At 37.7% G+C, this 27,236-nt stretch overlaps 1 protein-coding gene and 1 long non-coding RNA gene across 3 annotated transcripts in view; one reads left to right on the forward strand and one right to left on the reverse strand.

Moving 5' to 3' along the window:
* The window catches only part of LOC310717771, a 339,024-nt gene extending 336,334 nt beyond the window's left edge, over positions 1–2,690 (forward strand). The window contains exon 4 of the long non-coding RNA XR_014530891.1: positions 2,680–2,690. This is a non-coding gene — a long non-coding RNA (uncharacterized lncRNA). The remainder of the gene's footprint in view (positions 1–2,679) is intronic.
* The window catches only part of col26a1 (collagen, type XXVI, alpha 1), a 37,894-nt gene that overhangs the window by 9,495 nt on the left and 1,163 nt on the right, over positions 1–27,236 (reverse strand). For both annotated transcript variants that reach the window (XM_083525911.1, XM_083525912.1), the window contains exons 2-7: positions 26,035–26,157; positions 25,578–25,681; positions 12,798–12,859; positions 10,814–10,940; positions 6,351–6,458; positions 4,864–4,998 (exon numbers count right to left, since the gene is read on the reverse strand). In XM_083525911.1, the coding sequence (XP_083382037.1) occupies positions 4,864–4,998; positions 6,351–6,458; positions 10,814–10,940; positions 12,798–12,859; positions 25,578–25,681; positions 26,035–26,157 (659 nt within the window). The remainder of the gene's footprint in view (positions 1–4,863; positions 4,999–6,350; positions 6,459–10,813; positions 10,941–12,797; positions 12,860–25,577; positions 25,682–26,034; positions 26,158–27,236) is intronic.

Consider the following 27,236-nt stretch of genomic DNA (forward strand, 5'->3'; position numbering starts at 1 on the left):
AGTCACATTCACACTACCCTTCCCACATCTCCAGAGACTCAGCAGGAGGTTTTTTGCTCTTCGTGTCGAACGTCCGAGCCTCAGCACCAAGTCTTGTCTCCAGCCTCGGGGGAACTCAGCTGCCACAACCCTCTTCCACCAGCTTCGAAAAACATGCAAAGCTACTCGAGGAGGTTGGCCGGCTTGGCAGCGTCCCTCTGGAACCAATTTCTGGAGCTTCAGCGGTCTTGAAGGGGGGCAGGTTTAGGGGAAGGGGGAGGGTGAAGGTTGGAACGTCTCGCCCTCGCCTTTTTACACGCCACTGCTCTTTGGCACTGCGCTTCCAAAAGCAGACGGCTGCGTTGACAGCTTACAAATTAGAGCTGATTTGCGCTCAAGCCAGACGCCTAATCAAAAACAGCTCAGTTTGGCCGAACTAACAGAAGGACTCTGCTGTCCCCTGTTGGCTCCTCAAGGAAGTGATAAAGGAATTTAGTTTTAGTCACTATGTCAATGGCTCTTTTTGGAAGAAGAAGAAAAGCCAAAGCACAGGTTCAGATGAAGGTTCGGGAACCTTGATCAAGAGCCAAACTTACAACAAATCTTTGTTTTTTTATTGCTGACCTCCTAATCATGACATTACTATGAAAGAACTTCATCCAAGCTATCTCATATCTCTATGGGTAGGAAGCTAAAAGTAATATTTTACTATTTAAATGTTTCTACTTAATAATATTCAGTATATGCACACAGTAATGTACAGAAAGTCACCAAGTACTAAATGCTTTTAGAAAGAATAAAATAAAACATTTTATTTTAATTAGCAAGAAACCTAATAAAAAAAAGTAGATTTTTGGTATTACAACCTTTGTAAAAAAAAAAAAAAAAAAAAAAAAAAACAACAACAACAACAACAACAAGTAAAGTAGTCTCTGGTACAATTTATGCAGTTTTATTATTTAATAAATATATAAAATATAGTTTGGATTTGAGATCATTAAGTTCTAGTACTTTTATATGCAGTAAAACCAAGACACCATAATTATTATTGTTATTAATATTATTATTGTTATTTGGTCTAAAAAGTGGTTACACGGTCATTGCCTTTCTTTATTGACATTTTCTTTGAACAATTTTGTCTCAAATATTTTCAGGTATCAAATAACTTTGTTCTGAATTAACATTACTAGAAGAAAGTTGAAATATATGCATATATATGCATATATGCATATATATATATAGATAGATAGATAGATAGATAGATAGATAGATAGATAGATAGATAGATAGATAGATAGATAGATAGATAGATAGATAGAATCTTCTCTTATTTCTCTTTGTTACAAACTTGATAGAAGTCAGCATTTGAAAGCCAATAACTCAAAATTATATATTCTGAATAGTTTTAACATAAATAAATACAAATCTCAAAAATGTACATATCAAAAATATGGATTTTATGTAAGCTAGGAAGCTAACATTAGCATAATTTAACTAGTCACAATGTTAGCTAAATTCACTATATGGACAAAAGTATTATGCTACCTGACTTTTTCAGACATGGTGGTTCTTCCCCAAAGTGTCCCCACAAAGATGGAGGCACACAACTGTATAGAATGTCTTCAGATATGGTAGCATTAAATCTTCCGTTCACTTAAACTAGGAGACCTAAACCTGTTCCAGGATGATAATGTCCCTGTGCACAAAGCCAGCTCCATGTACATTTGTTTCTATGGGTTAGAGTGGAAGACCTTGAGTGGCTTTTTATAGATCTCAACCCTATTAAACATGATGAACTGGAACACTGACTGCACCCCAAACCTCCTCACCTCACCGACATCAGTTCCTGCCCTGTAGCTGAATGTGCACATATCTCAACACACTTCATAATAGAACATCCTCCTAGAAGATTGGAGGTTGTATTAATGGGAACTAAATGTAGAATGGACAAGAACAAACCTTATTCTCAGATGCCCACACTGTTTCATCCATATAGTTATAATAGGCATATGCAAAGCATTAAAGATTTAATATCGGTGAAAAAACGTCTGGGAAACCGAGATGTTTTTTCTTCTGCCATAATTGACATAAAATTTGTATTTAGGGTCCATATTTTAATACAATAAATTCATACTTAACATCTTGCAGCCTTCAAGATCCATACAAAACCCCAATTTCTTTTCCAGCCCGGTTTTCCATGAACAGTTTGAATTCAATTTCACGGTAAATGGAGACGCACGGACAATTTCATGGAAAAAAAATCTTATCCTTCGCATTTTATGAAAATTGGACCTTATGACACGGGAGCGGTCTGGACGGCGTCTGTACACACAGTACTAATTGCGAAGCAAACAATTACAAAGTTTCTCAGGGGTCATATGGCCAGTGGATTTCCAAGTAAATAACGAATGCAACAAACGTTGAAGAAGTCCGTCAGTAAGGTCAGAATAATAGCAGATGATGTAAGGAAATTACAGTCGAATGTAGGAAACAGATGGAAAAATAACACCTGGTCTTGCTGCTTTTCCGAATTTCTTGACGTTCGATGACGTCAATGGAGCCTACTATTTGTAATAAAAACAAGATGCAGTCTATAAGACCCAAGCTCAGATTGAGAAAGTAATTGAAACACCTTCAGTGTTCGAAAGAAACAATCAACTCGGAAATCTTTCCAAATTCGACCAATACATCTTTTAGAAGGCACGATTTTGTTTAATCATGCTGGGGGGGAAAGAAATCGATTCCGGTGTGATGGAAGATTTGAGAAGATTGCGCTTTGGATTTACCATTGCAGAACGGTATGCTGTTGAATATGGAAATTCTAATCACGAGCCATGGTTCAGAGTCATGAAGCACATGTAGCTCAAAACAATAGCGGTTGCTCTTGGCAAACGTAACGCACAAGGTAAATGATCTGAAACGATCCGTGAGAACATCTGTAAGAAATTGGGTGTGCATTTATGATGTTGTTTATGAACGGAGAAACCTGTGCCTGAGGTTTCCTACTGTCGGAGTGTACTTACTTAATGGATCGTTCTAAATCACGTTTTCTATGATTTCACTGACAACAACTTAGTGTGTAACTCAGTCCAAATATCTGTATTTTTATTGGTTTAGTGCTCCAAATATCCACATCCAGAGCTAAAACTATTTAATATGAACCCAGAAATACTGAAAAACCAAACAAATAATACAGATATAGAAAAGTTAGAAGTTTCAGCCTTGGGTCTAAGTTTGTCCCTCAAACTCAGCAATATTCCCCAAGCTCATTATTGCTCTCAACTAGAGATACGTGATAATAAATGGTTCTAGTTCACAAAATATAAACAAACAACTTACCTCATTTAATCCAAACCAACCCTGACCAGGCAGTTACTAAGGATGAACTAATGAATGAATGAACCTTGTAAAACCTTTTCTGACATCATTAAGTGCATCTTCAAATTGTATCTGGTACCAGGAATTGCATCATACCTGTTTAGGTCCCATTATTTGGTCATTAGCATTTTATTAAATCTTATAGTTTTTTCTTTAAACACTGTAGTTCAAACTATTTGTATGATCCACTCATGAAGATTTCGGACCGTCACAGTGTAAATATTGACTCTTCGAGGATCCTGAGTCATTACTTCATGAAGGTTTCGGACATCTGATTTTGAGGATAAACAACTTCTTAATTGATAGACAAAAATTGTACATATGCTGTTTCTCCATCAGTGAAACATTTAAATGCTTTGGCATATAGAAGCTGGTTTTAAATCTATAATGATCTCAGCTGTTGAGCTCATTTATTGCTCAGGAGCACCTGGTTCCACAACTCCAACTAACTGTATAAGACTGTAGAAAGGACATTACTCATCATCACACACTCCGGTTCTTATGATATTTCTCACTCTCAAAGACAACATGAGACAGTGCAAGACAATACAGGACAGTGTAAGACAAATACACAAAACACAAAATAGCGCTGCCAGTAAACATGTTGTATATTGCACACTGCGTTGTGTAAAAGAGTAAAGGGAACATTGTAATTAACAAAATGTTGTGTAAAATAGCAATATCAGCAATCCAAAAAATTATGGGGTTTTTTTTGGACTTTGAGTCTGGTTCCTCTCAAGGTTTCTGTCTTATACCATCTAAGGGAGTTTTTCCTTGCCACATTCAACCCCAGGCTGCTCATCAGTTATAAATAGATATAAATTTAAATGTAAGTGATTTTTGTTCTAAAATTCTTACATTCCTTAAAGCTGCTTTGAGACAATGTCCATTGTGAAACGTGCTACAGAAATAAACTTAAATCGAATCGAATGGAATTCACTTGACTCATTGGAGTTTTTGAGATGGAACTCAAACAAGTCAGGGAAACCAAATAAGTAATGAAATCTATTCATCACTTTTTAAATTCATTATTTTCTTATTACTAGACCAGCTTATATTGTCATAAATTTCATTTAAGTCTCTTCGGAGGAAATGATGACTAAAAGGGCTGAGCCCTTGGCTGCACACGTTTGTTTATTCTTGACAATATCTTTATTCGCCATCTGCGCAGGCATCAGCTAGCTTTTACACAAACATGAGGTCAACTACGATCTGCTGTTCTTTCCTAGTTCTACTACATCCACAGACCAGTGACAAGACTCGTCAAAGACTTCCCTCAAAAATCAGGTTTGCAAAAAGCATACTTGATAGGAGACTCAAGCTTGGAGGCTTGTCCTGTAGTGACAAGTGTTTCAGTACATCCTAGAAGCTTCTTCGAGTGCTACTGTGTGACTAATGACCAATTTGATGCATCCACCATCACATAAATGATTGAATGAGCTTTATACACATTGTCAGGATACATTTTACCTGGACGTATGACAAATGTATACTGAATCCACTCACCTGTTTCGTCTGGACTAAAACCCTGAAATACATCCCCTCGTAGAGGAATAGAGTTGGGCAGGCCAGGTTGTCCAGGAGGACCAGGCAGACCTGGAAGTCCAATTTCACCTGGAAAGCCTCTTTCCCCTTTAGGGCCTGTAAACGAGGATGACTATTTATACTTATGTGCAGAGATGAGAAGTAACAAATTACATTTACTTGAGTTACTGTATTTGAGTAGTTCTACTTAAGTATGTTTTGAACTTACTACATTTTAAATCATATCCATTACTGAGTAAAAAAAAAAAAGATAAATATAAAACAAGGTGGGAAAAAAATCGTGCCTCGGAATCTACTGCACTGATTGATTGATGGGCGTAGAACGAACGCACTAAACTCACAAGAAAGAAAGAAGGTGCGAATCGAACGTTGTTCAATGTGTGTTTACTGTCTGAATTCTGGATCTGCATTTGTGATTTATCTCATGATCATAAATTATATAACAGGAAATGTACTTTTCGCTGCAAACTCAGATTAGACTCAAGTCATGAACTGTAGTGTTTTTATTATTTTATTCATTTTTGTTATTGCACTTTAATTTGTAAAGGTTTTTTTCTTTACACACAACTAGTTGGAGATTTATATCCCCTTGTCCTTTTTTGAACTACATTAGAATTCACCACCCCACCAAAAACTTTACTTTGAGTAAAATTAAAATGATCTACTTTTTACTTATACTTGAGTAGATTTACAGGGTGGAACCTTGACATAATATACAACTAATAATAAAGGTGTTGTTTTTTTCAATAAAGAAAACCTATAATTATTGATATGGTGAAAGTCAGGATTCTTTCAGTGTTTACTTTCCTATAACAACACTTCCTGTCTTGTTTAAATTCCTCCAAATATACAATGTTAAGGATTTAACTGGTGCTATGTTGATCTGACTCATTCCATTTATGCAGTCCTTGCTTCCAAAGGATTTTACATACATTGCTTAGTTCATGTTGTATCCTCACATTATCTTGCATATGTTTCCACTATAACTTCTTGCCCCGTGACTCATGCATTGTTTTCTTTTTCTTTGTTTTTTTTTTTTTTTTTCATATCTTTGTGTATTGTTTTCCTCGTCTCCCTAGCAACAATTCATGGTCTGTTAGTATTGACTGAAGTTCTCTTGCTTTTCACCTTGATTATAGACTTTTGGAAAAAACTTCCATAAATGAACTCAATGTTTACATCAAACCACCTCTGACTTTTTCATTTACATACAAGTGTTCCTGGTTTTCGACAGGATTGATGGATAAAACTGTTTAAAACTTAAAATTTATAATCACAAATATAAATTAATCACATATTTTGTGTTTCAAGATAACTGTATAGCTAGAAAATCTAGAAAGATGGCCTAAACAGCTATCCATTGCTAAGTAATAAACAGAACATATGGCAAAATCTGGCTAAATGCACCAACATTGATTTCACAGAAAGTAATAGATAATGACTCTGACCTGTGGGTCCTGGTAGGCCTGGAGCACCTGTCTCTCCTGCAGGTCCAGGAGGTCCTGATGAACCAGGTAAACCAGGTGGTCCTAAAGGCCCGGGAGGGCCCCTTGTCCCTGTGTACGGAATATTTCCCATAAATACAAAGCAATTCTTGAAAATCTTACAGTAATATTATTCATTGGTGCTTAGACCCCATTCCTTTAATCATGCCTAGCTGTCCTTGAGTATAAATATAAAGTTGCACACATGTAAAATCCATTTGTCCTCCATTACCATGGGGAACACGTCAACACAAAAAAAGTCACATGGTTGTTGAACTGCGCAAAGCATTACTCAAATTATAAAGGCATAAACACAATTTCAGTGGCTGAAAAATTAGGAAAAGGATGTAAGCACATCTTACAGTGACGATGGGATTTCAGAAAATTCTATTAAACACCACGTTCATAGCAACAAACTGTTTAAAAATCACAAGAAAAAGTTCTCGGAAAATAGAGTTTCACCAAGCTTCACTAGAACTGCAACGGTCATGAGGACCAGCAGTATGTTTGGTCACAAAGATGATAAGATTCTGAAGATGGATCATTAACCTTTTGTGCTCAGAAAATTTTGGACATTGATGATTTTAGGAATTCTGAGTACCAGGATATTTCTGCCCAAATCCTGGATTGGCTCTTCTGGCCTCTTCTGGCCATAAATAGAGCTTTCAGCAAGATGATGATACAAATACATGTGAATTTTGCATCTCAGTCTCCAGATCTGAATCAGAACGAAGTCTATGAGTATAAAAAATTAGCATGGAGAATTTTCCATGTTTTGAAAGTGTATCCAACATTTGGTTTCATAAAGGAACAGACTTTTTGCTGTTATTTTTTTGCAGACATAACAAATGAATTGTAAGGCTGCAGATAATTGTAGTGTTTTTCTTTAAAAAGAAGAAACTATAGACTATTTTTGTGTGTTTGTTACATAAAAAATTTACTGCATGTTATTCATAAGGGCAAAAGGTTGTTATATATAAACTTTATATATGAATGCATGCAATATATTTATATTACAAGTGTGTAAAATCTATAATAAAACATTTTTTAGGTATAAGATATATTGTATATTGTATTTTGTATAATATATATATAAATTATTTTTTTATTATAAATTATATATTATACAAAATACAATATACAATACAATATATATATATATATATATATATATATATATATATATATATATATATATATATATATATATATATATATATATATATATATCTTTTTTCACCTTCTACATTCTGAAAAACATTAGTTATAATAATAGTAATAAAACTCATGCCTCATTTTCTCATGCATATTTAGTTTCTTGGCAAAATAATACAAAACCACCCATTTATTATCTGCTATATCTTTAAAAAAAGTTGAAAAAGAAATCTGTAGAACCTCTTCTTTCAGCCTTTCAACATAAATTGAATATGGTAGACCCTGTAAATTTGGAATAACTGAATATTCTCACAGCCTGAAATGTACCCTAATGAATTCATTCTCCTAGGGTGGGTGTCGTTTTGTTTTATAGTATAAAACAGTTTTTTTTTTTTTTTTTTTTTGTCTTGCTGCATTGAGGGAATTTTACCTCCAATCTATTAAGCTGACTTGACGCTGTGAAACCAGGACTTGGTTCGGATTGCCAGATAAAACACTGGATGGGCCCACACAGATGTAAATAGGAAATATGATGAAGAAGGACCTCATGGGATAATGACATTTTATTTGAAATTGAGATTTTAATGGAAATCTAATCTTGGCTTGACTAAAGAGTGTAAAGCAGCACTGAAAACAATAGCACCCTCATTAGTCTTCTCCATGCGGTTTTACTGATGGACACCGAGTAAGTGTGCTGAACATTGGATTTGTGAGACTCTGGAGAACATTGGAACAGATCAACGAGGTTTCATGGCAGCAGTTCTGTTCCTCCTTACCATATAGAAGGATGTGTGTATTTCGAAAGCATTTGTGCTTTAAAGAAAATGTTTATTTCCAGTTGTCACTGTTCACACTAAGCACATTCACAGTGGTGCATTTCTGCTGATGCTCCCATGCAGAAACAAACCCCAAATATGATTAGTGTAAAACAGTGACACAAACATTTACACTTGTCAGTAAACCTGAACCGTCATACAGCCTGCTTCACTTCATCATCAGGGAACCACCACGCCTGGGATTGTCACTGACAGACGCATGGCCATCTTTCAAAACGTTTACACCTTTTAAATATCTCACTGCCTCTGAACGTCTCATCACCGTACTGTACTTGAAGTCTTCTGTAAATATCCGCTGGTTTTATGCCTTTACTCACAAGCAACTTCATCACCACACGCTGTTCCATGAATGCGCTAACACTGTTGTCTGCCATCTTGATAAACGGTCTGCGGACTGGCCGGTGACATGTGCGCCGTCAGTAATAGGACACACTAGCCACTTACTACTGCATGCTAGTGTGGGGCTTATGTAATGTGATGTTTCTGTTGTGAAAGAAAATTAAACCCCTCAAATGTTTTTTGTTTTGCATTATGTAGTTCATTTTGATGGTTGTGTTTTGGATTTATGATGGGGTACATGCATAAAGTCTGATTTGAAGAAATGTTGGTGTAAATGCATGAAACTACTCAATCTTCTGTGATGAATGCTCAAGAAGGCATGTTGTGCTAGCAATCAAACTGTGGGGGGCTCTAGCAGGGAAAAAAGGTGTAAGCGAGGACTGAAAACCAAGAGTTAAGTAAGAAGAAAGAAGAGAGTATGAAGTGTGTAAATGCTTGGAATGAGCGCTTCCATTTTGTAAGCAGAGAGAGAAAATGAAATACATTAAATGAACGCATCAAATCATGCACGCCTGGAACTTGATTTATTTCAGCATGCAACACTAGCAAGTACTGCAATGCTAGCATCCATTTTTATACCTGTAAAATTAGCAAAAAAAAAAAAAGGCCTGGTTTCACTTGTATTTTAGAAATTGTTGAAACTTGTGGAGAATTGCAGCTCAGATCAGCTATAAATGACATCAATTATAAATATAATATTCTTTCAGAGCACTTCCCAAACAGAAAAGCCGTCGCCACCCAAATTCATCCCCCCGAAATAATACTAGCCATATAATTAACTACGAGATTTACGTGTGGATATCTTTTGGATATATTTGATTTGTTTAAGTCAAAGTTTCACTAGATCTATTTGTGCAATTAAAAGAACTATGTAATGTTATTAAATTGTGATCCTGATATAAATGCAAAAGTGACTCATGCCAACTGTCATACAATCATTTGATGTCTGCGGATTTTCACAATGGTGAGTATAGGAACACATTTCTGTTGTGTTTATTTACACAAACTCACCACACAAACATTTTTCCACACTAACGTCTTCATCCAGGGTTGCCAGATCTCAGTAAAAATGTAACTAAACTACATCTCAAAAACTGCACAGAAAAACCTGACACTAACCCAGAAAGTTTGGGCATTGGAAAATGGAGAAGGATTTTTTTTTTCTTTTTTCTCTTAGTCTCTTTTTTCTTTGCATGGGAAACAAGTTCACTGTTTAGTGCATGATTTTTCTGATTTGCAGTATCTGCTTTTTTTTTTTTTTTTATCATTGCCTGGTACGGACATAATCCACTCCAGAATCCTCCTTTCCTTGTACCAATCTTTGTAATATATCTTACAAATGAAATGGTTCCGTATACCGTAGATACGCTGTACGCACATACGATTTCTCTTTGTCTCTCATAGACTTCGAAGTTCGTGAATTGATCCCATTATTTGCTTTAAAGCAGGGCTTTGGCTGTCATGGACTGTTTATCTGTGAACAAAGCTAGGGTTAGTTTGCCATAAATGACATGACCTTGGCAACCCTGTTTTATGCATGTCGGATTTCTTGCGTAAATGCTTCTGCGGATACATTGGTGTATCATTTTCTTCACATCCAGATGAATGAATTAGACCATCTGCCCCCTGGTAATCTGCACAACTTTCTGGTCATAGCACTGAACCTTTGCGACGGACCCTCCACTACCCGCTTGACACTATTTGACAATTCCATGACCTGAACTTTCAGAGACAAAACGTTCTGTTCGGTTTGGAAACTTTGGGTATTGATACTCTTCCCCTGACCTGCTTAAATTCTAATATTCGCCAGAGAGCAAGACTTTTCTTTAACGCTTTTAAAAAAGCAGGTGAGATTTTTCAGACACGAGACATTTTTTGGCAACTTGAGCCCCAAAGAAATATGTATATACTTTATTCATGTCTCTAAGCTCCAGCATTTATAGACTCAACATGTCATTACTCCTCCACTCCAATGGCCATTACTTTCTCCATGTATGTGGCCACAAATCTCAGGGAGGCTCTCTTCTCGGGGTGAAATGCTGGTCTCTGTTAAAATGAGCAATTGTTACAAAAAGTGATGGCAGGTGATTGGCTCACCTGGCTGCCAAAAAGGTGGGGGTCCCCTTGGAGTGGGCTCTGGAGTTTCTACCTCGTTGTCTGTTGATCTCTCCGGCTGAGTATTGATAGATGGAGAACGAGCTCCAGCACCCTGTAACAACTTGATCTAATACACAGCCAAAAGCACAAAACAGTTACCAAAACTTTTTAAATATTACAATTTCACAAACTAGCATAAAAAAAAATCTACTGTTGATATCTGACTGTCTACGGTAGAGTACATTTACATTTATTCATTTGTCTTTTAATTACAAAAGAAATGTGGGCCAGAATCCAATACAAGCATATAGTGAATACAGGCCTTTCCTTTAAGATCCATTAACAGATTTCTTTTTTTCTATAATATTTCAGAAAAATGTATTAAATCAACAAATGGTTCCTAAAAGAAAGGGATTATTTAAAGTAGTAAATGATCTGAGACTAAAAACTCATGCTGGCTGATTAAAACACACTTCTGAACTGGCAGAAATGCTGTAGGGATTGGATTTGTTTTATTTAAATCGAAGGAAACCATGATTTTCAGAAAACCATTTCTTGGTGTACCTCACGGTTTTGCACTTTTCCCTTCAATCATAGTTCTTGCTTTTGGAAAGTATTATCTCTGAACAGGGTCCAAGATCATGGCAATACTCAAAATCTCAAATGTTTTGCTACCATTTAGTACTTGATATTTACCAGTTACTCAGTAGTTATCCAGAATTACTGCTCGACTCTCCCCATTGTCTTTCAGGGTACAAGGAAGACATGCTTCCAGAACCTTCTCTGTTCAGGCACCTAGGTGTTTAAACGAACTTCCACTTGAACAGCCAAGTCTCGAGCTGTCTAAAAATGGACCTCTTTTACCTCGGAGGTTCTTAAATGACTACCCCTCTTTTATTTAGGTCCCAAATAAATTTTAGACTGATGGTATTCTAATTCTATGTCCTAATAAACCACTATCAGAAAGTATTTATTGATCAGTGGTGTACTTAAAGTAAAAGTAAAAGTAGAGATACACTTGTAAAATATTACTCCAGTAAAAGTGCTGCATTTAAACTTTAAATTGAGTAAAAGTCCAAAGTATTTGCATATAAATGTATGCTTTATTATGGCTTAGATGTTCCTATTTTCATTTTTTGACACAAGACTCTTTGCTTATTCAACACAGTTTATGTTAAATGACTCTAATGTTACTCTCAGCACAATGATCTATTAATAAAATGATTTTAATGAGTCACTGATTTATATCTATTAAAATGATCATGAGCCCAAAAATAAAAAATAAAAAGCTCTGTAAGTGGAGTAACAAATTACATTTACTTCGTTACTGTCCGCCAATATTTCTGATGAAGAATTAAAGACACTTTGGAAGTCACTCTGGATAAGGGCCATTCATATGAATGTAGTTACTCAAATAAAGTGGACTCCTTTTTACTTGAGTTTTAAATACTTGTATCTTTCACCAATAAAAACGAGGCCAAAGTGAAATTATTTAAAAGCTAGTTTGTTTCAGTTATTATGATGTAGGTTGAATAAATTGAATGAAAGTAAATCATATAGGCATATACTTATATATATGTCATTATTCTGCTGTGAAAAAACAACTCCTGGTTATGCTCCCTAGGTAATAGGACAGGGATTAAGTTATACATTGCAGTGTAATTGAGCAACTTACAATGATGTAATTTTATACACTGATCACCTAAGGGCCCTGCTCAAGGCCCAGCACTTACAGCTAAGTGGTGTTAGGATTTAAACTCATGACTTTCCTATTAAACACCTTAAACACTGAGCTACCACTTCGCCCCAAAATCCTGACCTCGAGCCTCTGACAGTTGGACAAATGTGGTCAATTTGTCCATTTGTTTTATGCACCAAAGATTTCTGTCAAAACGTCTGTTCAACATATTTGCTCAATTTAACTTGGCTTGAGGAAATGCAGAAAATTCTTAGCTCATATCATGGTTGATTTCAGTGCTCTTACCTTACTCTCGAGGATGTTCAGGCGATAGTTCAGTCCAGTGTAACCCGTACAGTTCATACATTCTGCAAGAGAGATTAAAAATGAATCATTTAAAAAAAAAATATATATATGTTTCTCAGAGACAGAAAAAAATAAGATCTGTTTCATATATAATGACTATGGAATGAGGGCCTCTGGAAAATATCAGTTAGCTATCACTTACTATACCCTTAAACGTACAGACTGTATGCAGGGACATTAATTGGATAGGATCTCAGGGAACACTGTTCAGAAATGAACGGTAGTGAGTTGGCAGCTGAAGTACAGCACAGTGCCAGCAGATGAATGCCTCAAACGAGTCCCCTGAGCGAATGCATTACTGAAACAACAAATTACGACTCGTTACTGTATTATTCCAGCACTAAATCAGCCCATTCGTTAGGAGCTTCGAAGTCTGACACACCTACGAGTACGGACAGGCTTTCTCTTCTCCTTCACTTCCTCTCCTGTCACTGCCATTATTTACTGCTCCATCGCTCTCTCAACTTCCGAGCACTTGTTTTCTGTCTGTCTGCCCCATGGCAGTTTCCCTGCTGTGTGCCCAGATGCTAGGAAAACACAATGCCCAATGTGCCACTGTGCGCTCTAGACCTTTTAGGTCAGATGCCAAAGTGCTAGCCAAAGTTAACCAAATACATTACATAAACAAAATAGTTATGTAACCAGCATAACCACTTTCCATCCCATTTTCTAGATAAACACTCCTTTCGTGGCTAAGCCTGCAACAAAAACAAGTCTTTCAAACAGTCCTCTTTGTAACAATAATCAAACCAAGAGGCAAGGCTGAAAGATTTAGCATACTGCCCACTCCAGAAGACTTATCATGGGTATGAATTGGCTTGGTCCATAACCACAGGGCCTACACACAATGATCAGTCTGGATGTGGTGTTCAAAGACTAAAAAGTCCAAAAGAACCAAGTCCTGAGAAATAGTAAGGATTTCTGTTTGGCAGGGTTTAATTTCATGGTTATGGCAAACAAGTTACTTGGGGTGTATGTATATATATAAAAAAGAAAGAATTCTGCTGGATGTATGTTTGCTAAGCTAAACCTGAAGACTCTATGAGGCTTACAGTACAGACATACGTACATACATCTGGCAAAATACTTTCAGACCACATGGATGTTAAATTATTTTCAGCCCTCTTTGGAAATGAATAATGGTTTATGGCCGTATTTAGATGGAACACACAGCATGGTATGGGCAAAGTCTGTTTAAAATACAGTCAAATGAGGTGCAGAACTAGATAGCTCCCAGTCTTAGCATTAATATATTATACTGGTATTTCTCAGTCCAGTTTTTATCTTTAACATCTGCAGCATAATGTGTATTTTTCCACACATGAATTTCAATATGTCCTGAATTGGAGCAATTGGAGGAGACAATATTGGTGGTGTCACAATCAAAACCGACATGTCATGCAGTTATTTGTCTAGAGATGACAGGATCATAGTGATAAGTGTGAATAGAGGTGACATGATCACTGGAGGTGACATTTCTGGAGATGAGGTGACCAGAGGTAACATAACTAGAGGTGATTCAAACAGAGGTCAAAACATGAGACGAGATGAGATAATAACATGACTAAAGGTAATACAAATTGAAATAATACGATCAGAGGCAATAAGACCAGAGATGACATGACTGGACCTGACAGAAGACAGAAGGTGATATGACTAGGTGTAACAAGACTACAGGTGGTGCAATAAAACTGATATGAAAAAAGGTCACGACTGGAGGTGACATGATCAGGCTTAGTGTGAAAACAGGTGAAGCAAATGACAGGCATGAAAGTGATTTGATGGGGGTTGATGTAACTAGAGATAATGACACCATTATTTGTGGAAGTGGGTGGTCTAATAGATTGAAGTAGAATTGAACTTTCTGCAAATGAGAAGCAATATTGTGAAATTATCAAGTTGATTACAAGATGTTACGTGAAAACTCCACTTGACGTGTCAGGAAAGAAATTATGATAAAAATGTTGAGGTATTCTTTAAATTCTCAACTTTCATACTGAAGTAATTATAGTTCCTTCAGATCATCTGAAAAAATATATAGGCCTCTGAAATATCAGTTAAAAACATGCACTTGCACACACACACACACACACACACACACACACACACACACACACACACACACACACATATACAAACATACAAACATACCCCAGATCAGTTCTCTCACAGATAGTTATGGACAGACGTCTACAAACACTTTCTCTCTCTGGATGCAAGAAAACGTTACTGGTCACCATCATTTTGTCAAAATATTTTCAGCACATGACTATTATATTGAATAATTGCACCTCTGAGAACTTGACAGAGGAAAAGAAATATACATTTTTAAATTACCCTCAGAAAAAAAAGAACAAAAACAGCTGCCTCCACAGATTTCATGATTCCCACAAATTGTGTTCCAAAAAAGAAACTATCCCAAATAGTCCAGAGTTACTATACAGTGACAAAACAAAATTGCTCTAAGTACAACTGTACAGTTTCAATGGGCTGTCAAATATATACTACATACTGCCTAATGATATGCACCCTGGCACCATTAGACCCTCCAGCTGTCTTCTGGAATGCCAACCTTTTTACAAACAGCTGTTCGGGACGGCATAAGACACATGGCTAGAGGGGTCAGAGGTTATTGTAGGTCTAGCCTGAGAATTCATTTACAGTCTGCCTAGATATAGAATAACAAAGGAAGAATATATATATATATATATATATATATATATATATATATATATATATATATATATATATATATATATATATATATATATATATATATATACACATACAAAAACATTTATGACATTGTTGCTGCATTATGGCTAAACACAAAATGGATTTTACAGGTAAACACTCGTCTTATTCGTAACTACTACTGATCTCCCTGAGCATTAAAATTCTACCTATTTATCCAGAGATAGCAGAGTTATTTATACGTCCGAGTCAAGAGTTCAACATATGTTTTGGAAATGAAAACAGAGATGAAAAGGATGGAAGGTGGGAGGACATGAGCAAAAAAAAGAGAAGGGGGTGGGCTGGGGGGGCGCACAGGCGATCGTATAGCTTAGGCATGACGCCCATTAGACATTGAAAAGATGAGGAGAGCTGAATTTCACCCAAGATATACATAATGTGTGAGGGGGTGTGTGGCCAGCCGTGACCAACGGAATGCCTCCTGCTGCCAGGCCTGTCTCAGACATCTGTGCTGTGTGTCTGGGGCAGTGTGTGGCCGGACATGACTGCTCAATCGCCAGACATGCCAGCATAACTCAGTCCAGTCCAAGAAAACCAAGCAGCTGTTTCCCCCGAAGCTGAGCAGGTGATTCACATCACCGTGCCAGGCCGGTGTATTCGCCGCAAAGATAAGACTGGCTTGCTGGAAGCACAGTACTGTTTAACACCACAAAAAAAAACCTAGAGTAAGGTCAGAAATTATTCAACACCATCTAAGAAAACTAAGCTGTCTTTGTCTTCAAAAGTATTTAGTGTTGGTTTGGGTTGAAGAAGCCCTGTGTTGGTACAGAAATGCTATTTAAACCCTATAGTGCTCAATTCTGGCTCTGGGGCTAGCATTAGCTAGCTTGTAGAGATCAGAATTCTTCAGGTTGCTGTGAGTATATTTTACTTTCCATTCTATGTATTTTGAAGTACAAAGTATGGCCTGTGTTGCAGGTCTTCTTGCTAACCACCTGGCTATCATGCAACCATTAGCTTTTTAAAGCTAAGTATTGATGATGTTTGACTTCAGACATATAAGGTATGCCTAAAAAAGCTACCAGACCAACGGTTTTTTTAAAAAATGCTTTAGTTCATTTTAACACCACACTACATACGGCAACATCCGAGCAAGCAAAGGCGACGTCTCAAAAAAAAAAAAAAAAGCTCGAAGACATCTCTTTTCTGAAGTACTGATGTTAAATCACTAACTTACAGTCAAAGGCCACCTCCACTTCCTTTCAAGATCTGCCATGGTGTCTAACCTTTCTTCAGATCCATGTGCTAAGCAAGTGGGCTCTCCATCAGCCAAAGAGCTGTACTCAATCTGTTTAAATAATCAGTGGTTGCAAAGTGATATGGTGTGACATGTCTTTAGCACCACATACAGTACCATATATTTCACTGAAATATGCGTTTTTGTGTGATGCGACTACAGTGACCTGAAAAACTTTATCGGATTGGAATTGAGTCAACATGAGAAACATGTAGAACCATTTTTTTTTCAACCAAAATATATTTTCCTCACTTACATTCACATTTATGGCATTTGGCAGACGCCCTTATCCAGAGCAACTTACATTTTATCTTGTTCATACAAATGATCAGCTACACAACAGGGGTAAGCCCTTGCTCCGTACACCAGGAGTGGCAGGTTGGTGTGGCTGGGGTACGAATTTTACGACCTTCGAATCCAATAACCACTAAGCTAACACCTTCCCTTTACTATAACGTAGTCATAACCAATGGCGAATGAAAGATGGTCCACTTGTTGTTTGGAACGTGTATTTTTCTATGTGTACTCTATTATTAACAAGCACTTTAAAGGGTTATTTGAAGTGTGTAGCTTTGTAACAATGTTCTGCCTGTAGAAATGGCACATTTTCTGTTGTAGACCTTTAGATTGAAAGATAATTGTAGATTGTTGATTTATTCATTTATAGAGACTTCAAAGCACTTTTGTACATCACGCTTGATGGGGTGTCTAAATGCTGATAATGTAAATGTTAAAAGCAAACCAAAGAGCCATTTAGAGTGCTAGGAGTCAAAGGTTTCCCCGGCCGATTACTTAATCGAATCCATTTAATTACCATTATAGCATTTGGTTGTGCTTATCCAGAGCAACATACGCAACATATCTTGTGAGGTTTAAGGGTCTTGAGTTGTGCCCCTGCAATGGCTCTCTTGGTGGTGCCAAGATCTAAATTCGCATCTTAACTACTGAGTATCCACTTCACCTAATTATACCTAAATACCCATGAGTATTTGCTAAAAGATGCATCTCTACAGGGTCTTTATGTCTAATCAACTTCCAGTGTCAAGGATATTCAGTAATTCAATCATGACACACACTCTCGCAGTAGGAATGTCTGCATTTCATGCTGCCTGGCACTGACTTGCTCAGCTGGAATGCAACAATTTGTCACGTAGCCTGCATGCAAAAGCCAAGATAACCTCTGAGCTTGCGTTTGATGAGATGACTAATATTGCTGACACAGACATTACATCATAAATCAAATGTGGCCACACAAACGCTGCCTCGACAAGGTGGGGGCAAGTTAGCATGTTGTCCTGTATCAGGATTTGCCATTATGCCTTTTTATGTATAATAAAAAAATCTGTCTGTCTGTCTGTCTGTCTGTCTGTCTGTCTGTCTGTCTGTCTGTCTGTCTCTCTCTCTCTCTCTCTCTCTCTATATATATATATATATATATATATATATATATGATGCTATGCTTGTGATTCTGCAATAAGTTTAGTCTTGTAACTACTCAAATGCAGCTGTTGAGCGTTACAACTGGAGAATAACATCTGTCTGACTCATGCATGTGGTTTTAGAAATCTGTTTTAAACCATTAAAAAAAAAAAAAGACTAATGCCCCTAATGAAATATTTTCATTAAAATCCAATCATAATTCTCAGTAGTGTTTGGACTACTGGCCAAAACAAACAACCATGAATACGTTGCCTTAATTAGAATGAAGTTCTTGTCACAGTTTTAGGAGACCCACAAGCACTGCTCCCAAAAAAACATTTGTAGCCACCAAGGCTAACACTGAATTTGGACTTTCCATGTTCAGAACAACTAAGACTCCATAGCAAATTGGACGATGATATCATGCCTGTGTTTCGCTGACTCCCTACACTCAATAAGATTGCTCAGGAAATGATTGTAGCGTCTATATTTACACATCCTGGATTAGTCAGGGCTACAGCTGAGCAATTATCTCCTGCTACATGTTCAGGCTAGAAGGTAAGTCTTGGGCTCATCAAAAAAAAAATGTTACTGGGTGGTGCATATAGAACTAGCAATCAAGCATTTTACACCACCCTGCTGTTTTAGCCTCACACCCAGTTTGGAGTCAAGGATAAACCAGAAAATTGCGTACATCAACCATTCCACCACTGCCCCCATCCCCACACACATCAACTTAATTTTTAAACAACAGTTGATGCAACACAGAGACTTGCGATCTAAGTGCATAATTGCACAAGCAATCATGACGGGAGTTTGTTTTAACTTTGAAGTATACCTTGTACTGCAACCCTGGAGCAGGTGAAGGTTTATCTCAAAATCAAAAGAAGCAAATCCTTCTATGGACAGACTTGTAATCATGGTAGAGTGTATTTTAAGACATTTAAGGGAACAAATTTAGGTAGTTCAGGCACCATAGATAAATTAACCTGGTTGTGTTTTGCTTGGTGAACAACATGGAGACCCCAAGATCTTTCAATCTAGGAGAAATTATATGCCACTTTTGGCTTGGGAATGCCTGTGATTGCATTTTCAGTTCTAAATAGGTGCTGAAATTTGCATCCAAAGGAACAGAGAAGTCTGGGTTGGCCATCTAGGCCTTTCAGGGCCATACAGTTTCTGCCCTGATTGACTAAGGTGCCCCACTCACCATCTACCCACCACCACACCCGACCCTCAAGCTCATAGTGTAACTCCGCTAATCCGCTCCGTGTTTTCCCGCCTTCTCAGTATCACCCTCTGCAGAGTGGAGATAAAAGTTCCCAAAGGTTGTTGCATTACCAGGTGATATGCATTACAATCCACATTATAGTCAGTGGATCATCTGCTGAATTAGCAATTTGGTGCTAAGAACATGTAAGAAATATCCAGTTATCCCTTAGAAATAACATAATTGCGGATAATAATAAATGATGAGGTTATTTTATAATATATTATAAATTATATTTCAAGACATAGCACCAGATAAAAAAAGGTTTTGCTGTAAAGGAGCAGGTAAATATCAAAATGTAAAACAGAAAATAGCTTCTGTTATTATCAGAAGTGTGTAAATCTGACGTTCTATCAAAAACATCTGCAATAAAGTCTCAAATTATTACAGAGTATGTTGTCTTCTCTTTTGATTGTATATTTGTAACAACTGAATCGTTTGTCTTAACAAGCACTCACCCTCTAATTGCCCTTTTTTTGGTTTGGGCCACTGCCCCTTAAAATGCACTGAGGTCTTCCAGGCCATCAGGAAAAGCATAAGGATAAAGAATAGAAATAGTCCAATGAACCAAACTTATGCTTAACTTCACACTTCATTCTCTCACCAAACAGCAGTACAATACAACAAAGTACAGGTTTTCACATTCCTGAACATGTTGAAATCCGGACAACAGAATGTTGAATCGTCCATTACCTTCAGACCCTAGGACTACGATCTAAGATATCCATCAGCAGCTCAGTGTGAAAGGTGAGTGAGGGGGAAGGAGCAATGGCATTGAAATTGCTACCAGATTTCTACTTGATGTGTTCCATGCCATCAGTACCACAAAGACTGCTGATCTGCTTTGACATAACTAGATTTCATAAAACAGGAACATTTACGATCTTGTCCATGACTAAAAATCTAGTTTAAACAATCGGCTACAAGGCAAAGAGCAGATTTCTTGCCTGATTATTACAAGTATTAACTCCATTAACTAACGATGGATTCTGTTCAATGTAGGAGCTTTAAGGTTAAAGACATGAGTCCCAGTTTGTGTTCATGTCCTGTTTCTGTCTGTTTAAAATCCACTGGCTTGCATAAAAATCAAGGTTCAGAACAGGATGCTGTATCTTTTAGTTTTCTTTGGCACGTTTTTTTTTTCAACAAGCTTGGGGAGGAATGTTCCAGAAATGAAGCTGGTCACAATGACATGAGGGAGGGGTTGATAAACCGGAAGGGGAAAGGAGACAAGACAAGCAAACAAACTGACATATATGCTTTTCTAATTATACTTTTAAAGTTAAATTGGACCTCATTACTTTGCGCTGAAAATGTGATCAGGAAAACCAGGTGTTCAAGTTTTTTTTTTCCATTTAAAATACCAGCTTTCTAATGTTTAGTGTCCCTGTATTTGAGCTTAGTCTTTCACTTCAGGAGTTAAAAATAAAAATCCTTCCTAGCGCAAACAGGGCCACGCTTTGCATATGGAAAGAAGGAAAGCAAAGTGTTTCAACGGGACCAGCGAAAAGTTCTCAGCACTATAGGGAGCCCTTGCAATCCCTCTTTGAGTTTTTACTACATCGCCCCATAAACTGTTTCAAACCGCAGATATACAGCTTAGTGTAAAGATAGCACTCTCTTCCACATATTATCAAGCCAGGAGCAAACTGATTCCTGGGTCTCATCAAGATTGGATCCCGTAGAAATGCTTCACCCCTGTGGAAAATCATCTTTGTGGGGTAAAAACAGTCAATCTGGCCTTCATTAGCATCAAATGCCCCAAAACCAGCAAAACTGAGGCATCTGCTGATCAATCCGAAATGACTTTTCCCTCAAAATGTTCCAGTTGCAGCACCAGCAGGGGTCTAAAATGCTGGAGGTCAGGGATGATTGGATTTGTTGAGTCACAAGCCCAAGTGTTTTTTTTTAGTTTGTTGGTACATATATTCCGCATGTCCAGCAAACTATTTTTAATTTGAGTCACTGTATATCAGCCCAAGAATCTAGTTGCAACTGGTCTAAATCTTGCAACCGAAAGGTTATTCAAGTTGATTACGCCTTTGTTCTATCAAGTATATCTTTTTTTTTTCATTCGAAGAGACGGCATTAGTGTGAGGTTGAGGGAGGGGGAAAAAAAAGCCTGTGTAACCTATTAACCGAGTTTTCTTTTGCTCCTTAAATCTTAATTCACTCGTGTCTATCTTCTTTCATCTCTTTAAACCCTTACTTTCAACCTTTATTTTCTGGGCGATTGTAAGACCTTGCTTTGTCAGGTGATCCTTTGGTGGGTTTATTTCTCTCTGTTGAGTGCTCAGCCTGTTCTTCCCATATGGATGTGATTTTCTGAGGACTTAGCCCATTAGTGCACACACATACATTTTGCCAAAGGTAAAGCAAACAATGAAAGTCTGCACTTTCTTTCCCACAACCTCTTTTGTGTGTGTATAAATACACAGTATGTCAGAAAGAGGTTTTGAACTTCACGTTGCTATACTTCTCTTTATTAAGGAAAGAAGTTCTTTTTTAAATATCAGTACTAATCTGTTATAGCTATCTTACCTCATGCAGTCCTGGAAAGACTTTGGTTTATACCATATTTGGATCGGCAAGCGATTCTTATTTATTGCAAAAGCTAAATATTTGTCATCAGCAGCGATTGTACCGAACAAAAAGTCTCAAAAGGACTATCGAGGACCCGAGTCACTCTCTACAAGATGTTTGGAAAATGGCCGATTCTCTGCATTCTGCCTCTTTGGAGAGGAAATGAAGTGATATGAGAGAAAACAGAGCACGCTGGTGAATGTATACAAATACATCCAGCACCTCTGTGGTCTTACCCCAAAGACAAGCAGGGTAAAAAAGCGAAAAGAAAGAAGGATAAGGAGGGGGCATATGGTTTGTGGAGCGCCACAAAGAATCCCGATGGGGACTGGCCTATATAAATATGTGAACAAACATCAGGGGTTAGTGTCTTGACCTGCGAAACATCTCGAAATGTCTAGCTCTCTCCCACTGAGAACACTCCCCTAGAATTCTGACCCTAGAATTCTCTCTCACGCATGTTCTCATGCAAGCAAGACACACACACACACACACACACACACACACACACACACACACACACACACACACACACACACACACACACACACACTCTGGGCATAGCAAGGTTGGCATATCCATGCATTCATAGCAAATCCATGCATTTCAACATTCTTTTTTTTTCAGTGCGAAGTTTCTCTTAGTTTTGGAAACAATTTACTAATGTGTTTATGTGAGTGTGTTCAATCTCTCTTCAAAGAGCGAACGATGCTTCATCAGTAGACAGAACTAAACATTAAATCCATTAAGCACTAACATACAAGTGCATTCCAACAACATAAATGCCGGAAGACAGCTCGGCTTTCTCTAGGACAGAATCCAAAATCCCCAGGTGGCAAATTTTGTCTCCAAAGCACAGGAAGTAGGGGGTACTTTGTTGATTGCTGGCATTTTGATTCCTACTGCGCAACAGGTCGAGAGTATTTTTATTCAGTAATACCGTTCGACTTCATTGGCAAACTGGCGGCATTAGCTCCAGACAAAGCATTTCCTCGAAAAGCTTGCTTTGTGGATGTCTCCATTTTAACAAGGTGGTCGATTTCACCCTGTCCCTTCACTCTTCTTCATTTTACAACATGATATTTGTGAGAACAAGATGTGGCCCCCGTGGCTGCGTTCCCATCAACTCTTTTAACAAGCAAGTGAGGAAGGACTTTTACATGCACCACAAGTGCCCTTGTTATCATTCACATACTCTTTAATAAACTCCCCTGGTTTCTAGGATGAAACGCAGTGCGTAGATGTGTGTGTGTCTGTGTGTGTGTGTGTGTGTGTGTGTGTGTGTGTGTGTGTGTGTGTGTGTAATCTAGCTGTGTGTGAGTGACGTGCTCTCCCTAGCTGGTTCACTCCGACAAGCACCAAAAGGCCCGCAGCGCTTCCAGATGTTCTGCAGCTCCAGACGGCTGGCCCATGCTTGAGAATGACGGCCTCCACTGAAGCACCCCCCCTAATCACCCCAGCCCAACCCCCCCTTAGTTCTGAGCAGGCTGAAAGTTGGGGTGACACAATACAAAACATTCAATGTTGTGGTTGTGGACTGGTGGAAAAGGTCAGTGAGCGAACCTAAAGCTGGAACTAGTCCCGAAAGTGGGTGATGACAGTGAGAGAATGAAGACTATGTATTTACGAGGAAAAAGAAAGTACGGTATAGAGTTAAAGGGGGGGATGAAATGTATGATGGAGGAGCTACACGGTATGTATGTAGGGGGGCTGATATTCCATGCCTGCGGTGGATGAGCTCACTCTTTTTTTTTTATTCAAAAAGAGAGAGAGAGACACAAAAGAATCTCGATTAAGGAGCGTGAAACCACGGAGCACTTATTACTGAAAGGCTGGAGAGGAAAAGAACAAGACAAAGTCATTTAAGCTTAGCCACTTGGCCAAGAAACAAGAAGAGATAATGGAATAAGTAGAAATCGGGATTCCGACATACTCTTAAGAATTGCGAGTAGGATCCTGTCCAACCCCATACCTAACCCTCGTCCTAATGAGTGCAAAATAGGATTTTCGCTCAGTCGTCCCTAATTCTTTTTTTTTTTCTTCTCTTCACTAATCAGCACACTATGGCAAGAAACAAAATGCCGCGATCCATTACTACCCCATAACACTTTTAAAAACATTCCAACCATGGCAACAATTAGCCGATGGCCATGTACCAACATAGTGAAGCAACAGAGGCTGTAGTAAAGAGTATATTAATTCTCTTCATATGATTTGAATGAGCACACAGAGCCTCCAGCATCCACACTGAATACTAACTTGGAAAAGCTTCTCCTTCTCCTCAAAGATGAAAAGAGGATTACTGTGTATACCAAGAAAACGCACTTCCTGGATCAGCAAGACTTTAGTACAATGGAGCCACATTTGATTTCACACTGCTAACTATCGAACCCGAGTTCATAAAACATTTGTAAGTAATTGAAAAAGCGAGACTGGGTTTCGGGTGGAAAACATACTACTCGGTGCAGCTGGTCATGATATTAGATGTGAGGGCATAAATCAATGGCTTAACAATGAAACAATTAGTGTTAATAATGCATAATAGGAATGCTGACTATTTTACACAGACACAGAAAGGCAGAAAGGCAGCTGTATTTGTAATTTCTAATTAAACAAATATGCCCTGGGTCTGTAACATTTAATTGGGCTCATGCTTGGTTTCCTCCCAATACCAAACATGGTAAACATGAAAATCCTTTATTTATTTCAGGATTTTATTTCGAATAATTACTAACCCTATTGTGTCATCGTCCATTTCATGTAATAAATACGTTGATTGGACAATTTTTCATTTACATTTAGGGCATTTCGCTGGCGCCCTTATGCAGAGCCACTTTCATTCATCTTATTTAAAATTCTGAGCAGCTATGCAGTTAAGGGCCTCGCTCAGGGGCCCATTAGTGGCATCTTAGTGTTGCTTGGATTTGAATTCACAATCTTCTGACCTTCTGAACCCTTAAGCTACGGAACCATACTTCCGTATCCTATTTACTTTAAGATCATCTTCCAAATATATTTTCTGGCGAACAAATTATTATACTTTTTAATATAAATAATGTACCATGCTTACGTTCATTATACCGATGACTGTATACACCTTCTCAATCTGTTGTGTCAGTATTTGTAGATTAAATTTTTGGAATGTGTCAGTCTTTAATCCCCTGACGCTGACTGGGTGCATGTATCTACAGTCTGGGCTGGAAAGAAATAAGACCCAGCCTCATGTTGTGTATTTTCTTATGACCACTAGGGGTGCTGTTGGTCTTAATTTTACTTGGAATAAGCTAATAATAGGGTTGATGGCTTTGAAAGATTCCCTTCCCCTCAAATTGAAACATGGGACATAATTTTAATGAGTTGTGTGGGCCAAATTGTAATAAAAATTTTAAATTATAATAATGTGCCAATAATAATGGTATGTGAGCAGTGATTCACACAATTCTTTTTTTTTACACACCTATACTGCAGTCACTTCCCAGGAAGCCGGGACAGCACCTCCATTCGAGCGCAGTCACCTGTCGATAGGCCACCTTATACGATGGTCTGATCAAAGCCCTGTAACTGCCAATAAAAAGAAATTAGCATTGTACTAGCATTCTAAGATTTGCATTCTGATGCTCTAATTAATTTGCAGGTTCTTGCAATGGTTACTTCATCTCAATGAAACTGTCCATGGATGGCAAATAGTTTGTCACGGTTACTCTTGTCCCCTTTCATTCAATCTATTGTTTAACATTAACACCTGTGAACAATGGGCTAGCGTACGTGTGGGCTGAAGGCTAAGAAAAAGGTTCAAGAAAAAATAATGGGAGAAGAAATGCAACAAAGAAGTAAAAAGGTTTTTGTATTCTTGGACAATTTGGAGGAACTAAATATACATAGACACATAAAAAAGTGATGGTACAGATTAATACCTGATGACTTTAGAGCAGTGTCCTGGCCATCGGCATCCCTGGAACACCCTCTGAACCGTTGTCTCCGTGCCGTTATGCACCTGGCATGTAACCGTTTTCGATACCGTGTACTGGCACCAGTTCCTGAAATCAACTCAAACTGCTCACATGTGCTTCACAAATGAATACGAAGTCATTAAACTGACACCGTTACATTAAAGGATTCAATTTTTTGTCTGTTTTTGGTCTGTTTTTCTATGCTGCATTTGGCAAAATTCTGAGGAGAAAAAAAATGGACTTGGCCATTTAAGCAACATTTGAGTTTGCCCCGATTTGGTCAGGTTCTTTAAAATATCGGATTTCCATTGCATAGTCATGCAACAAAAAGTTACCAAACGCTCAACACATGCTACCATTCACCACAAAACTGACTAATGCGTGGAAGATTAGGCTGTAGCAGATAAAAAAGTATTGTTCTGGTTAATGTTTGCTGTTGGGGGTTCTGAGCATGGATTGTAGAAATGTGCTGCAATAAAAATAGCCACAAAAAAAAGGGCCTTCGACATAGAAAAGTGGAGTGAGTGATCTGATTTGGAATCGCCAGTAAGGAACTCAGACAAGATATATCTTACCCAAGGTCTCTAATATAAACACATCTAAATTGACAACAATAATAGTTGAAACCTTGTGACGTACGTGAACAGGCTCAATGCTGTACACAATGATATTTCACTGTACATAAGTTGAGACTTATGTGAACCATATTTTGATATGAACCATGACTTGGTTCTGGAAAGCTGTGTTTTCTAAATCAGAAGCGCTTAAATATGTATAGACTGGAGGAACTCTCTGGAAAACAGATTTGGAACTTTCACGAGTTTCTAGTACAATCATTTCCCAGCAATGAAAATCTGAAACCCAAAAATGGTGTTGCCTTAACTAGAAGGGTTGTTATTTTTAGCTGAAATGAGAGATTTTGTTTGTTATCAAGCAGCATATATGACACCTCTGTGATCCTGACCAGGCAGTTACTAAGGATAAACTCTGTAAAGAATGGAATCTCAGCCGTGTCTTCTCTCTGTATCTGTTTAAAAGACATCCAATACACAATTAGTACACGTTTCCTAGTATGTATTTTGGTATGAAACAAAAGTACTACTTTAAGATTGAAGTGACATGTTAAAATTATTTTTTGCACTATATATAATCCTGAATAAAAGTTG

Source organism: Silurus aristotelis (assembly GCF_946808225.1).
Source record: "Silurus aristotelis genome assembly, chromosome: 22".
NCBI lineage: Eukaryota > Metazoa > Chordata > Actinopteri > Siluriformes > Siluridae > Silurus > Silurus aristotelis.